Raw genomic sequence first — 15,535 nt, 5'->3', positions numbered from 1 at the left:
ATGGTAACCCTAGGGATGCTTCTTTCTCATGGTGACATACTGAGGCTTTTATTGACAGGCCTAGAAGTGAGGGAAATGAAGTCCCAGGCTATGTGACAATGACCTAGTCATTTCTCTTCTATGGGGCTGATTGCTGTGTAATAAAATGAATGCTTAGGATATCCAGTGTTTCCCTAACCCTGACATTCTGTAGTCCTCAAGAAAAGCCAGGACGGGGCTGGAAAGATGGATCAGTGGTTAAGAGCACTTGCTGCTCTTCCAGAGGACCTGAGTTAGGTTCTCAGCACCCACATTGGACAGCCTACAAATGCCTTTAACTCCAGCTTCAGGGGATCTACCACCGTCTTCTGGCTTTTGGGGGCACCCCTTCCATGTGGCATATACTCACAGAGACACATAAATAAAAATATTTTTTAAAAAAGAGGAAGAAAAGCCATGAGCCAGGCCAACAAGGCTCTGTTGGGAAATTTCAAATTTATTCCAACGTGCTATTTTTTTTAAAAAATATCTTCAGGCTGAACACTCAGCCCAAGCTGTAATAAAGGCAATTATTATACTTGTAAAAACGTCTCATTCACAGTACAGATGGGATTTACAAGGGTCACACACACCAATACTGAGCGATTCTGTCCTTTTGTACAATAGACTCTGTGCTTTAGACCTGCATGGATTTCTTGTTTGATTTTTTTTTTCTTTTGCACTGATGAATACCATTCCGACAACTGCAAGATACAAGTGTAGAAACTGGAGTTTAAATAAAACCACAGGCAAAACTACCCCTCTCCAGTGCGGTTGCTGTACATATCTACAGTACGAGTTTTGGAATGTATTGCCATTTAAGAACGTGGAAACTCTCTACAGACAATTTCACGTACAGAATGCATACACCTTTTCGAAAAACAAAGGCAAAGGTTTATCTTACAGAGCGTGAGTATCTTACATTTGCCTACACGGTTCCCTTTCCTCTTGACCACCACATTCGGTAAAGTGATCAGTAGTGCCCAAGCGGTTTTCAAATGCCAAGCAGACAGGGACCACAACACGGAAGCAGATTTGGCGGCACTGACTTTGGGAACTTTCTCAAACGATATGGCAGAGCAGATCAGTCTCCCAGGACTTTACCTGGAAGGGTCAGCTGGAGCAAAGGACTAGGAGGAGACTTCAGCTCAGACACATTCCTTCTTCCTAGTCCACTGGGCCAGGAGCGAGCAATACCTAGAGGAAGCTGGGAGCCAATGCTCTTAAGAGGTTTCCCCAGTGAGCAAGGTGGACTTTGAGCCTGGAAAATAGGCGGTTACCCCTGTCAGAACTTCTGGAGGGTCTTGGTGGCTGGGATCAGAGTGTCGGCTATGATGCGGGGTGGGAAGAGGCGGGCCTGCCTTTGATGAGGAAGAGGTTAGTATTCTGAAGGATATGAGGTTGCCCAGTAAAGGACATCTAGGGGCCAGGCCTCAGGGACAGGTGGCTTGGAACTACCACCCACAGAGGACAGGTAAGGATCAGAGACAGTCTGTGCCGAGGAATGGCCATCTTGTTCTATTGTCAGTGATGACAGTCTAGTTTAGAAATCTGTGTGGGGTCGGCTGACACACACCAGAACTGCAAAGTCAGAGTGGCCGGTTGTGGGCAAGGAGCCCAGGTCATATTCCTGGAGAGAGAGATTTCCAGAGGGAGAAGGTGTGTGCAGGCTGGGGCCATGTGCTTGGGGGGTGGTGGAGAGAATTTGAAAGAGGAGTTTAGAGCTGTGCCTGGTAGTGGCATCCATGGCAGCCCTCTGGGCACCTGTGGGGGGCACCAGTCCTCAGGCTAGAGTCTGTGTATTCTATCCCTGTCACCTAGAGGCAAGTTTCCAATTCCTAGTCTTTGTTATATCCCATTTCCTTGAGTCAGCTGGGCCCAGTAACTGTGGGGACTCTTCATTCTGTGTCTGTCACTAGACTGCTGAGAAGGGGAGGGGAGTGTAAGGGAGGGGAGGGGAGAGGGGGGAGGGAGGGGAGGAGAGAAGGGGGAGGGGGAGGGAAGGGGAGGGGGGAGGGGAGGGGAGGGGAGGGGAGGGAGGAGGGGAGGGGGAGGGGAGGGGAGGGAGGGGAGGGGAGGGGAGGAGGAGGGAGGGGAGAGGAGGGGAGGGAGAGGAGGGAGGGGAGGAGGAGGGGGAGGGGAGAGGAGGGGAGAGGGGAGGGGAGGGGAGGGGAGGGGAGGGGAGGGAGGGAGAGGAGAGGAGAGGAGAGGAGAGGAGAGGAGAGGAGAGGAGAGGAGAGGAGAGGAGAGGAGAGGAGAGGAGAGGAGAGGAGAGGAGAGGAGAGGAGAGGAGAGGGAGCTGAGTCAGGAGAGTACTTCCCAGGAGATTTTGGGTATAGAGTGAAGTAGAGAGAGGTGGTATCTCAAGGTCAGGAGCTAGCCTGCAGTCTGTGGCCAGGAGATCTTGCCTAGGAAGCCTTCAAGCCTGGTTGAGACAATGCTCTTTGTCCAACTCCTCATCTCAGGCCTTAGTATCTCCAGCCTGTGGGGCCTGTGGGTTAGGGCTGAGGGGCCAGAGGGAGGAAAGCTGTGACCTCCAGCCTGGGCTGACCACCGCAGAGGCTTCTGCTCTTTTCCTCCCGGTGTCCCAGCCTGGACTTGACAGTTTCTCCCGGTGGGCAGACTTAGAGCCGTCACCCATCTGAAGGCTGTCAGTCTGGTACCCATGACCCCCTGCGGCACAGCACACAGCACAGGAGGCCCTGCCCTACAGACTCTTACTTTTGAAGTACTGAGTCAGGCAGGCAAAGAGGATGAATCAGGTGACTGGACTGGGCACTGGGCCTGTGACTGGCTGGTTTGCTCATCCAGCAGGGACCATGCACAGATGGGCACCAACTGGAGGGAGGGAGAGGGGTGGTGAGCCTTGTCTCTGTCTTCTCAGAGAACAGCTTCAGCAGTCCAGCCCTCCCATGAGCCTTCAGCCACATACCCTGCCTGATGTCCAAGGAAAGGCTTCTGCTTTGACTACAGTGACAGTAGTATCCAACATGGCTGGAACATGCTTTATGATTTGGGGACAAGGCTGTCAGAGGGGCCTCCTCACCATGGTCCCTTTTCTCTATCCTCTGGAGAAAGTAAAGGAAATTTCTGTACGGTCTTAGAAATAGATCCTGTGCTACAGAGGACTTGTTTTTTTGTTTTGTTTTGTTTTGCATTCAACAGGTCAAGTTCTATATTTCAACATGGGATTTAAATTTTTGGTCATATTATTATTATTTTTTTTTTTTCAAAGCAGGTTTTTGCCTTGGGAACTGGAGAAAAATTCAAATGACTCGGGACAATTCAGAAATCTTCTCAGTCAAGAGAAGAGAATCTGAAGAGCCTGGAGAACGTACCAAACACCATCTTTGGTTGCTATGTGTGCTCTATGGACTCATATGTAATCCAGCCAGGAAGGAAGTGCCACACTTTGTTCCTCGGGGACAGAGGTGAAACAGCATCCACCCCAGGCTCAGAGCAGGCCCACACTAGGAACATCCCTAGTCTTGCCATGGTCCTTTCATCCCACAGGTATTTATTTCTAAACACAGAGGAGCCAGTCTACGGCCAGGCCTAGGAAGCAGAGACCTACAGGTGTGTAGGAGAAACCTGGGCTCCTGTATTAGCCCTGGGGGAAGGTGGAGTACAGGGGAGAAGGTGAGGCCCACAGTCCACACTACATTTCCCTCACGCTATTATTCTGTAATAGAGATGCTAGCAAAAAAGTAGCTTTTTGTCCTGATTCTTGCAAAAAATAAAAGTTACTGTTCTTAGCCGGGGCGGGCGGGGAGTGGTGGGGTTGGTGCCTGCCTGTGTGGTGGTTTTCTGGCTCGGGCTTCTTGTCATTCTGCTGACAGACAGGAGTGGCCACTAGCTGGGTGTCTGCATGGAAATGTGTCTGCAGGGATCTGTCTGCAGGGCTGCTTGCCTTTGAGTTGGGTTACCTTCTTTTCCTCCCCAGCTCTTCTCTCCCTCGGTGCAGTGCAGCTTCTCACGGGCCTTGGTGGGGACGGCTGCCAGTGTGGAGTGTGGAGTGGAGGTGAAGAGGCCCCTCCGACAGCCTTGTCCCCAAAGCACAAACTAGTCCCAGCCTCGAGCTCCTCATGGGTGGCTCTTTTCATGGATGTGTGTGATCTGTGTTGTTTCTTTTCATCTCGAGCAACAGGAGGTCTAGAAAAAGGCACAGGTAACTAACTGCACAGGTGGAGCGATAGAACAGACGGGGCTGAGCAGGCGCTGTGTGGACAGACGGACAGAGGGGAGAGGACGCCCATGGGAGCAAGGTGACGCCAGGGAGTTGGCTGGAAATGTCTGCTGCCGAACACTGGAAGCCAGATGAAGTGGCTGGAGAGGTTAAGTGCTTGGGGGGCCACTGTCTTTGGGCAGGAGTAGAGGTGTCCTGGGCTCCCGACTACCTAAGAGCTCAGGGGAGCCTTGACGGGTCCTGGGTTCCCCAGAGAGGTTCCTGCTCCGGGCTGGGAAGTGAGTGGAGGCCCCTGCCAGGCACTCCATGGAGCTGCTGCGGTCCAGTGGTGGGAAGTTTGAGGCCTTGCGGCTGGCCAACGGGTGTGGTAACTCCAAGAGGGTGCTCCAGGATGGTGCTACCTGGTGGCCCTGGGGCAGCTGTGGGGAGCAGGGGCTGTGTGTGCCCATGGGTTCTGCAGGGGCTTCAGCCCTCCGAGGTTCCCAGTCGGGAGGTCTTCCTGGGCCTCTGCCGGTCCTTTCCTCCTCCAGCTCTGAAGAGAGTGTAAACTTGGAGACCTTGGCCACAGGGGACACCGATGCTGATGGGCTCTCCGTGGGGCTCCAGCGGCTGCGCTCCTGGGCTTCTCGGGCCCCAGTTAGGTCACTGCCACCCCCTGAGAAGCCACTGACCCAGGCTGCACAGGCCCCTGGCAGCAGGGTGGGGTGGGCTCCTGGCCGGGCCTGTACCATCTGGATCCCACCAATCGGAATGAGGGGGCAGGGGGCGCGGCTCAGGTGCTGGGAGTGCAGGGGCAGGTGACTGAAGAGGTTCTCCTCACTTCGGCTAGGGAGGTGGCCGTGGAAGTCATGAGGGGCGGAGAATGGTCGGGGGAAGAGAGGCACAGGGCCAGCTGATGGACTTCGAGACTCAGTCTTCTGCTGGGGTCAGAAAATAAGACAGAGGGAGGCAAGGGTTACATGCTTGACACGTGCGGACCTGAGGTCTAGAGTCATAGAGGGCAGGCAGGTCTGAGATCAGAGTAAGGTGGTGAGTGAGGCCAGAATCAGGACTCCCATCGCTGTGCTTAGGAGCGTCCCACGGGCATGTGGGTCCCACATCTGCAGGAGGGGGATCCTGGGTATGGGGGCTGTGTGGTCATGCTGGTCTACTTTGGCTCTTCTGCCTCCTCCCCGCGCCCCACCCCCCACCCCTTTTGGTTTTTCGAGACAAGATTTCTCTGTGTAGCCCTGGCTGTCCTGGAATTCAATCTGTAGACCAGGCTGGCCTCGAACTCACTGAAATCTGCCTTCCTCTGCCTCCCAGGTGCTGGGATTAAAGGCGTGCGACACCACTGCCCGGCTGCCTCCTCCCTTCTTAAAATGGTTTTGACCTAACTACCCTGCATGTGAATTCCCTTCCAAGGATCTCAAACTTCTACCACAGGAGTTTGAATGGGACCCTCAAACGAACAAGAAAGGATGCTGTGGGGTCAGGACAACATGGTGAAAGAAGTGTCAACAGGGACAGTGTCACACTGGAAGGTGGCAGCCGTGGTGGCAGGGTGCTGTGGAACAGACACTGTGAGGGTCAGGGTGGGGACAGCGCAGAAGACGGGATGTCACCACTGGGGGAGATGGGTAGCAGTGGTGTGGGAGGACACGGGGGACAGAGGCAGTCTGCTCTTAGCCACCATGCTCACGGTTCCACAGGGACAGTGCGGACTGTGAAGTCCTTAAAGGAGACGGATGCTTTTGCTAAGGCTCCGCCATCTGCTCCAAGGACACAGTGGACAGGGAAAGGGTGGCTGAAGAATTTACACAAGTGTTTACACCCACATCCAAGGCCTCACTGCTCACCAGGGCTAGAACCCAGAGCCCATGAGCTCCAGAGCCATGTCTGGGGTTTCCGAGGGTGCTTGGAAGTGCAATATTGGTTGGCACAGTGGGGACCCACGATGTGTTTGCTACGCAACCAGGAATGCTGGGCTGGCTCCGGATGTGACGTGCAAAGGGTATGAGTGGGTAGCTCCCGCCCCCCAGGAAGGCCAAGTTGGGGACTCACCCATGCAGAGGTGCACATTTCAGGGCTTCTGCTGAGAAGTGTGTGAGGTAGAGGCACGGGCTGGAGGAGAGCCCGTGGAACCGGCCCCAAGCCCAGGCTACATTTGCCCACTGAGGGGCTACAGGGCCCAGCCAGGGCCCACTTCCCTGGCAGGACTGACTGTGGTGGTAACTCAGCCTGGCCCAGAGACCATCTCCTGGTGGGTGAATATCTGGGGGCGCCTGTGTCTGTGGCACTCTTGAGTCCAGGGGGCAGAGGTGCCCAAGGGGGCACTTCTCTTTCTATGGGGTGGGGAGTGAGAGGAGACAGCTCCAGTCTTGGAGACCCACAAAGACGAGGGCCCATGTCCCTTCTTGGGCCCATCTGGGGGTCAGGTGTGCTTGTGACTGAGGCCTGCGCTTCTCGGGCCGGTGAACATCGCGGGGGAGACGAGTCATTTTTGTTGAGTGAATGTTTGCGAGTGAGTGAGGGGTGGCCGCCTGCCTCTTTGCTTGGGGACCATGGCCTCCTAGGGGACATAGCCTTGGAACTCAGAGCTGAGCTCACGTCTGTTTCCACTGGGGCCAGTTCCAGCCGGGGAAGGCCTGGGGTACCCCGGCTGGGTGGGGAACAACTGCTGGCTGCCAAGCGTGTGGCTTCTGAGATGGAGCTTCCTTGTGGGACCTCCTCAGAGGTGGTAACTGGAGGCTGAGGGCCCTGAATGGGTGAGGAGTCCTCCTGTAGTGTGGTTGGTGGGCAGAGTGGAGCTGCCACTGAGGATGGCCTGGGCAGCTCATCCTGGCTCTCTTCTTCCTCCTCCTCCTCCTCATCTTCATCCAGGTCTGAGTCGGAATCAGAATCCTCCAGGTCTGAAAACTGGTGCTCCTCCACAGCCTCGGAGCCCTCTTGCCCCTCTGAGTCCTGGAGCAGGTCATCACTGGTTCCTGAGGGGAGAAAGGGGGACTCAAGATTACAGCTGCTTCAGGTTAAGCCTGTTTTCATGGCCTGCCAACCAGGCATGATGCCACATGGCAGACGACCAAGTGACAGAGCAGGTACAAGAATACTCTGTAAATAATAGTGCGCAATGACCTCACGCCTCAGTGTGCAAGTCCAGGTCTGAAGGCTTTACGTGAATTTATGTAGTTCCTCAAAGAACCCTGGGATCACTGGGGAGGTGGTGCTATTCTTACCTTCCTGTCGTGGGTAAGGAAACTGGGGTAAGGGGGATTAAGAAACCTGTCCAAGTAAGGTAGAAATAGGGCTGCAACTTCACGGGAGCACACGAGATCGTCTGCCTCCTTGTTTCTCGGTGTGGGTTCCACCATGGGCAGTTTTAATGCTGTGCCTCAGTGTCTCCTTTCGTCAGACGAATACAGGCCTAGTGCACAGCAAGGGCCCACACAAGTATAGCCCACTATGACCTCACTAATGATGGCCTCTATCATTCTGGGAGAGTGCATGCTGGCTGGACTAGAAGAGAAAGTCACAGTCAGTTAAAATGCAGACCAGATGCCAACACGACCAGGCTGGCCTACACAGCAGCTTTGGGCAGATGGCAGAGCTTGGCCTCTGTGGGTAGCTGGGCTAGGCTGACCTCAGTCTGCAGGGCAGGACTCACCCCTGCCATTTCTGCCCCATGGAACACTCTGAATGCCAGCTTCCTGGTCTGGCATCTTATGGGGCCATGGCTTCCATCAGCTGGGTCGAAGCCATGCCACTACTAAAAATCTAGACCGAGATGTCTCTGAAGTGGGCAGCCCTCTGTACTCTGGAGGACTGCTTGGAGAGTTTGGGTTCTGTCGGCCCATCACGTGACTGCTGGGCATGACCAATATGGGCTGGTGACAGGTAGACCAATGTGTCCAGTGTGTCCACTAGCCCTATTAGTCACACACACCAGCACTGCATCTTCTCCTGTCCAGGAAAGGCAGACCCAGAACCCTGGGGTCCTGGCTTCGCCTCTTCACCATGCTCGCAGAAGGGCAGCATCGGTGGTACTAATACCTCAGTGGTCGGGTACCAAAGTGGATGATGTGAACATGCATTAGGACAGAGGCGGAAAATTGTAGGTAGAGCAGGAGATGCCAGGCAAAGGGAGGGCATGAGGCTGAAGGCAGGGCTTTGGGCAGCTGGAGGTAAAAAGATGAGACCTTGAAGGGAATGGGAGGAGACAGCAGATAGGGATGGGGGACAAGGCCTCACATGGGCTCCAGGCCCTTATTTTCCTGACCTAGGACTTTGGCAGGAGCCCTGATCACAGCCCCCAGATTATACTCTGCCCTGCCCCTCACTCATACAGTGAACCCCAAGCACAGAGAAGGTCACCATCCAGCTCTCCCCTTGGTTGGGTCAGAACTAGTGTTCAGTTCTATAGTTCAAAGCGACTGTATTCTTAGAGAAGCAGATGTGGCCCAGGTTTGAATCCTTGCCCTACCATCTTTTTCTGGGTTATGATGGCTAGTGTATGTCTTTTGTGCTTGGTTTCTTCACTAGTACAGTGGAGGGGGTAGACAACTTCACTATCATCATCATCTGCTTCTCCCATCTCATAGGCAGGTGGCTGGGGTGGCACTGTTAGCATTGGTAGATGAAGGCTGAAGCAGGAACCTGAATGGGGATGGAGTCAGGGCCAGCATCTCCTGATGCCCATAGGACGGCCCCCAAAGCCTTCCTAGACTAAGGAGGAAGTAGAGGCCCAGCGGTACTGTGCTCATTCCTGAGCTATGCGGGGATGATGGAAACCCTCTCCAGGCACACTACTTCAGGCACTCCACAACCAGGTTCCTGCAGATATCTAAGGGACTCCCCTGCCTGCTCAGTATCTTCCTTTCCTGATGCTCCACATGGAGGTGGTTGTTGTTGCTTTTTTTTTTTTTTTTTTTTTTTTTGGCCACTGGAAGGCACTGGACAGAGCCTATAGCTGGGTGCAGTTTCTAAGACTGGCCACATGGTGGCAGTGGCTTACATCCTTCTCCCCACCAGCACTGGAGCTGCTGGCAGTCTGGTACTTTCCAAGATTTATCTTGCTACCTGGGCTGTGTGTTTGGGATGCGCCAGTTCCTAATGCCAGTCCCTGGGTCTGCCTTGGTGCAGGACATAACAACTCCATCCTTTTAGTCTCTTAGGTTACAAAGCCTGGAGTCATCCTGGCCCCTTTCCCCTCCTCACCTCCTCTTAAGATTTAGCAGCAAGATCCATGGACTCAGCCCCTGATGGCATCTGGAATTGGACCACTTCTCACTGCACGGTGCTCACTCAGCCTGTGCTCACAGGCCTGGCCTGGATCACATCCCTACACCCTGCTGGAGTTCCCTGAATACAGCCAGAGGAGGTCAGAGGGCATCTGCATGTCCCCCATCACATTCAAGGATGATGGACAGATGGCAGCTGACTTGGTTCCCTGACTTTCCTGGCCCCAGGGCTGGGCTTTACTTTGTCCTTTTCTTGAAATGGGGCAAATCAAGTATCCACTGCGTGTTCCAGGGACCTCCACGAGACACCATCTGTAACCTGATGTGCATTTTGACAAGCGTGGGGACCATGCGTGACCGTTGGTGAAGATAGTGCTTCAAGTTTATTGTTCTGAACACGGATTTAATCAATGTCAAAGGAAACCTGATTGAAATCTTGTTAGACTGCTCCTCCTTGCTTAAAAAAAAAGTCAAAAGCACAACTCTCCTTCCTTCCCTTCCCTTCCCCTTCTCTATTCCCTGGCCCCTCCTGTCACACTGAGTCCTGATCCTGACTTCAGGGAATCTGAAGTTAAGGTCTGTCACTTCTGGAGGACCTGCCCATCCATCTGCGGAAGCCCCTCTGGCCTCCCTCCTTACCCCTGCTTCCTGCCCCCTCCCCCCCCCCCCCCCCGCCTCTGGTGCTGGAGGACCGCAGCAACAGGCCTATGGGATCTAGCTTTGCCTTTCTCAGGGACACTCCCAGCTCCACAGGCCCATGTGTTACAATCACGGCAGAAGAGGCATGAGGGTGGGCATGTGGCTTCTAGCTTCTAAGCTCCTGCAGAGCCCTCTAGGTTCTGCTAAGACAACTCAGGGCACACGTTTGTGCCTGACACACAGTGGGCACTCGGTGTTGCCTGTAGTTACTCCTGAGCTCACATCCGGTAAGCATTGCCTGAGCTCCCACTGATGCTGGCATTCTATTGGAAGACTGGCTTATACTGAACTGCACAGTAGCCGGCCGTGTGGCACTGGGGAGCATTTTATGAATCTAACATTTGCTTCCCAGTTGTTCAGCAAACTAGAGGCGGGGGGGGCATGGGAGGGAGGGAGGGAGAGGAAGGGGAACAGTAGTAGAAATGAAGATGGCTGGAAATGGGGAAGGTCAGGGCCTGGGGGAAGGGGAGAGTTGGAAAATAGAGAGGGGCCAAGAGAGGAGGTTGGCACGCTACCTTCCTCGGCTTCCAGCTCCTCCAGCACCCCCGTCTCTTGGCACTTTTTGCTGTGGGCTTTCGACTTCATGTGCTTAGTCAGATTCCCTGGAAAGAAATGAGAACAGACTCAGTCCTGGTGGCAGGGAGAGGGCAGAGGGGGCTGGGCACACGGAGGCAGGGAGAGGGCAGAGAGGGCTGGGCACACGGAGGCAGCACACAGCTGCCAGGCCACAGCTCCTCAGACCAGTTTCAGGGGCTGGGCAGGGCCAAGGCACCCTGTGCCTCAGTGTCCGGGCCAGACTATCAGCCAGACGCCTGCTGGAGGTGAACACAGGAGCTGGAGTGGGGAGAGCATGCAGCTGGGGGGCAGGGGGGGAGAGGAGGGCACAGTGAGAACCTGAGATGCCAGTTAAAACACAAAAGAGAAATTAAAAGACTGCTCGAGTGCATTTTTTTTTTCTTCTGCTCCTGCCTCAAGTTTGAGACCAGGAGCTGGTGGCACACTCGGATAAGGTAATTTACAATTTATTTATTTATTTATTTATTTATTTATTTATTTATTTATTTATTTATTTATTTATTTATTTTACTTATTTACTTATCTATCTATCTATCTATCTATCTATCTATCTATCTATCTATCTATCTAATGTGCACTGGTGTTTTGTCTGTATACACTCTGTGGAAGGGTGTCAACCCCCCCTAGAACTAGAGTTACATACAGTTGTGAGCTGCCATATGGGTGCTGGGAATTGAACCCGGGTCCTCTGGAAGAGCAGGCAGTGCTCTTAACTGCTGGGCCACCTCTCCAGCCCTGATAGTTTGCAGTCTTAAATGCTGGAATGACATGGGGTTCTTATGACTACCTCAGTAGGTGGGGACTGAGAAGTCCCAGCTGAACATACTTCTAGGTCACCCATTAGGACAATTAGGACAAACCTTAGGGTCTAGGCAGGGGAACCAGGGTGGGTGTGGTTATTTGTAGGAACAGTGAGGTGCGCAGGCAAGGGATATGGGTGCCACAGGCTCTGGGACCCAGGCTGGGATTTTCTTAGGAACGTCCCCTTTTTGGGGCCAGGGCACAGTGCAGACAGAGGGCCAGCATGTTTTGGGAATAGGCTGACCAAGGCTCTGTGAAGCCCTGAGGTGCTGCCCCAAGTTGTAAGCCTAACCCCACAGGCCGAGGAGCCAGAGATGCAACTCCTGGGGCCAGGGCACAGCAACAGCGTCCGGTTCCCTGTTGCGCACACATATCATGGGCTGCTGGGTGATGAGCTTTGTGGACGGCAGGTTCTGGGAGGAGAGACCAAGCTCCCTGTCCTATCCCCAGAGAACACAGACAGACAACATGTGCCGTTCCTTTGGGTTGTGCCCCGAGGGTTGTTGTATCTCCACGTGGCTGATCACATCGCATGTCAGCAGCTCCTGAATCAGGTACAATGTCTCACAGGCCTGAAGTTGCCAAGTTTGAATGGATGGATGGAGAGGGGGTGGAATCGGAAGATAACTAGAAATGAGTGCACAGTGGGACTAGGGGATGGATGAATGGATAGTGACTTAGAGGAATGTGGAGAGAAAGACTAGGAGCATATGACTCATGGATGGGACACTGGATGAATGGATGAGCAGATGATACATGGAGTAGATGAGTGTTATGAAGAAACAGAAATGGAAGAATGGGTGGAAGTTGGTCTGTAAAGAGATGGGAGGATGGACAGCCACATGGACAGAGGCATGGATGTCCACACTCGGGAACGTATGGGAGGTCAGGCAGTAGAAGAAAGGGAGGTGGGCAGACAAACGGAGATGGGCAGACAAACGGAGATGGGCAGACAAGACAGTCCGTGAGAGGCGGCATGAACCGGGACACTGTTAGATGAGTAGAGAGGGCTAATAGGAGGAGAGACGGACCGATGGCTGAACACCGGGAGAGCTTGTCGCTGGACCATCATGGTTCGTCATCACTCAGAAGTTTCAGGTTTCGCTGAGACTGCGGGGGAAGCTGAAGTGAGATTCCCCGGGTTGGGTGAACATGGTGGCCGGAACTAGAGAGGAGCGAGTTCCTTCCCCACTCATCATTCTTGTGTCTGCCCTGCCCAGCTTGGGCCTTCCTCCTGCAGCTGCGCGGATTCAACTCAGTCTCATGCCCTTCATGCTCACTGTCTGAGTGGAGCCGGCAGGAGGTAAGACAAGACAGCTATGGACTAGGGACTCCAATTGTCCTGAGGTTCCAGTCCTTGGGTCCCTTCTCTGAGTACCCTAGGTCATAGAGGACATGAGTGCTGCTCACACTGGTGTGATTTGTCATAGACATTTTTCCTGGAAAGTTTAGATTTCTATTCAGCCATCCTAGGCTCAGAGAGTGGTGTTTATAGTCTCCCGAGAAAGGCACCCCCGAAGCAAAGTGGTGGACGGGACTTCACAGATCATGTCATTCAACCCCGCTAGGCTCACCCCCTCTGTTTCTGACCCACTCTGGGCTCAGGTGCTGATGACATCATTGGGCAAGATTCCTGGCTGTCCTAGGTGCTGGCAGGGCTCCTGTAAACCAGCATGGTGAGGCAATTGGCCTGGAGCCGCAGTACTGGCTAGTGTTAAGCCCTGGCTAGACTCAGGGCTTGAAGCACTCTGATCTGGCTGGCCTTGCAGTGGAAGAGTGGATCTAGGTGGATTTGTAGCTGGATGGCCTGGTGGGTGAGGTAGGGTGGATCTGGGCTCTGTACTGCTAGCTATGTGCTTTTGAGTAAGCTTGTTCAATCTTCCTCACCTTGTGGGGCCCCGCTTTCTGCAGCTGTAAAGCGATACCAACCTCGTGGGAACACTGGGGAGATCTTAAGACAAAGCATGTGGGAGCAGGGTATGGCTGGCACAGAGCAGAACCACCTCCCATGACAATCTCTTTTATTTAATGTTGTGCCTGGGATGCAACCCAGGGCCTTGTGAATGGTAGGCAATTACTCTACCAGTGAGCCATGTCTCTAGCTTGGTCTCTGCCAGGCACTGGGCTGGATGAAGAGGGGGCAGTGATCACAGGATGCTCTAGCCCTTCAGCAGGGACCGCAGAGGCTCTCAGAAGAGGTGGGAGGGAGCCCACACTCCAAAGGCCGGTCTTTCCTCTGTCAACATCCTGCAGAGGCTGTAAGGGGGAGGCTTGCCCAGCTAAGGTTTTTTCAGTCAACCCAGGCCCCAAGGATAGCCCCACCTGGCATCCTGGAGTGGAGGATGGGTGAGCAGCTGGAGAGCAGGCTGTTCAGAAGAGGAGCTGATACCAGTAAGAGCAGAAGACAGTCACCTTGTCCCCTGGGCTGAACAAGGGCCTACCCAGAGTTGCTGTCTCTGTCCCGTAGGCGATCCAAGCAAGGGCTGGTTCAAAGCTCAGCCACCCAGTGGCCTCTAGGAAGAATCTAAACAGAGGAAAGGGACCCTCCTGGGGCTAGCCTGCTACCTCCTCCTGTCTCACTCACCAAGGCCCTCCTCAAGTAGTTACCAGAGGCCAAACTGCCACTTCAGTGTGTGACAGACACAAAGACAAGACACAAACAGGAAGACAGAGACAGACAGGAAGGGCCTCAGGATGCAGTCTAGGGTGCGAGGTCTGCCAGGCCTAGCCTCGGAACCCATATATCCTGGCTGGAGCCACAACTCAAGAGCAAGACCTGGCTAAGAGGCAGACAGACAGACAGATCCTGAGAGGAGAGGAGGAGCTCATGTTATCAGAACTGACGGTGCACAGCTTCAGAGCCCTGGCTCCACGGAAAGCCATGTGCTCCTGCCTCGTGCCCTCCCTTCATGTCTAACAGAAGCTTCTCCCTAGTCTCATCTGTTGTAACCACTGCCCCACTCTGTGCTGGGCATGAAGTGTGAGATTCCATGCTCAGAGTCACTTCTCCTGTCCCTGGCTCAGAGTTCCAGGTGAGGAGGACTTAGCTCGCTCCTGATCATTGGTCGAGAGCAAAGCCCAGCCTCCCTGAGGGATTCTCTGTACCTCTGATAACCTGAAGGCCACGGCCCTCAGACTCTGCCATCAGGACCCTCTGGATCTCTGGGGGGTGGCTCGGAGACAGAGAGACCCCAGGAAAGTTCCCAGAGGCCAAACTGTAGGTGGCTGGGTGTGGCTTCCAAGGAAGGTACCTTCTGGACAGTGGAGGGTCCCTAAGGGCTCAAGCCATTCCCAGAGCTTCCAGAATGAGTGAGGCCAAGGGACTAAGTGGAAGCTACTCAGGGGCCTGGGGTGCATGGCAGGCATCCCAAGCGGGAAGCTTCCTCAGGGCTCTTCAGGCTGAGGACAGTTCAGGTCCTTAGACACATCTGGAAGAGGAACCGCATTTCTTGGCCACTTAAAGGTTGCTTCAATCAATGGAGGGAGGAGGATGAGGGCCTTGTGTCCTCGGGACGGGGGCTGAAGCATTTGTGGTCTCTTCTGGCCCAATCAAGAAGTTCTCCACTTTCTAAGTAAAAGACTTCCTTGTCAGTGATCCCCATCTCGCTTCCACAAGACCCCAGGAGGAGTGGGACTGGAGGTAGGTGTGGACAGAGGGGCCCGCACGTGCTAAGCTGGCAGGGTTCCTGTCTGATTGTTTTCTCAGCACCCTTTAAGACATTGTTTCTGAGAGGCTAAGAAAGAAGACCCAGAAAAGGAAGTGGAAGTGTAGACGTCTCTGTCCAACTCCAAACCTCGATTGGAAACAGTGAGCTCAGCTCGAAGATGATAGTGAGAAGACCGAGGAGGGCAGGGGTCAGCTAACGGTTAAGAAAAGAGAAGTGGAACATGCCAGAAAGGAGGCCACTGAGGCAGGGAATATGACAAATAACCCCTGGCCTAGTTCGGCAAGAGCAGAAGGTGCCAGGAAGCGAGAGGGCTCAGCCCCCTCCTGTCCACAGTGGCTGCTCTGCCTCTTGTGTTACGGAAGACAAGACAA

General features: G+C 54.0%; 1 protein-coding gene across 4 annotated transcripts in view; it reads right to left on the bottom strand.

Moving 5' to 3' along the window:
- Positions 1–2,258: 2,258 nt before the first annotated feature.
- Positions 2,259–15,535, bottom strand: part of Hivep3 (HIVEP zinc finger 3) — a 417,522-nt gene continuing 404,245 nt past the window's right edge. For 3 of the 4 annotated variants that reach the window (XM_028886462.2, XM_028886461.2, XM_028886464.2), the window contains 3 exons: positions 10,635–10,721; positions 6,248–7,170; positions 2,259–5,124 (listed from right to left, as the gene is read on the bottom strand). In XM_028886462.2, coding sequence (XP_028742295.1) covers positions 4,354–5,124; positions 6,248–7,170; positions 10,635–10,721 — 1,781 coding nt within the window. In that variant the 3' untranslated portion in view covers positions 2,259–4,353. The remainder of the gene's footprint in view (positions 5,125–6,247; positions 7,171–10,634; positions 10,722–15,535) is intronic. The other variant, XM_028886465.2, reaches the window with a different exon arrangement.

Source organism: Peromyscus leucopus, chromosome 2 (genome assembly GCF_004664715.2).
Source record: "Peromyscus leucopus breed LL Stock chromosome 2, UCI_PerLeu_2.1, whole genome shotgun sequence".
Classification (NCBI taxonomy): Eukaryota; Metazoa; Chordata; class Mammalia; order Rodentia; family Cricetidae; genus Peromyscus; species Peromyscus leucopus.
The sequence above is the reverse complement of the archived record's forward strand: the minus strand, read 5'-3'. Positions and strand labels throughout refer to the sequence as shown.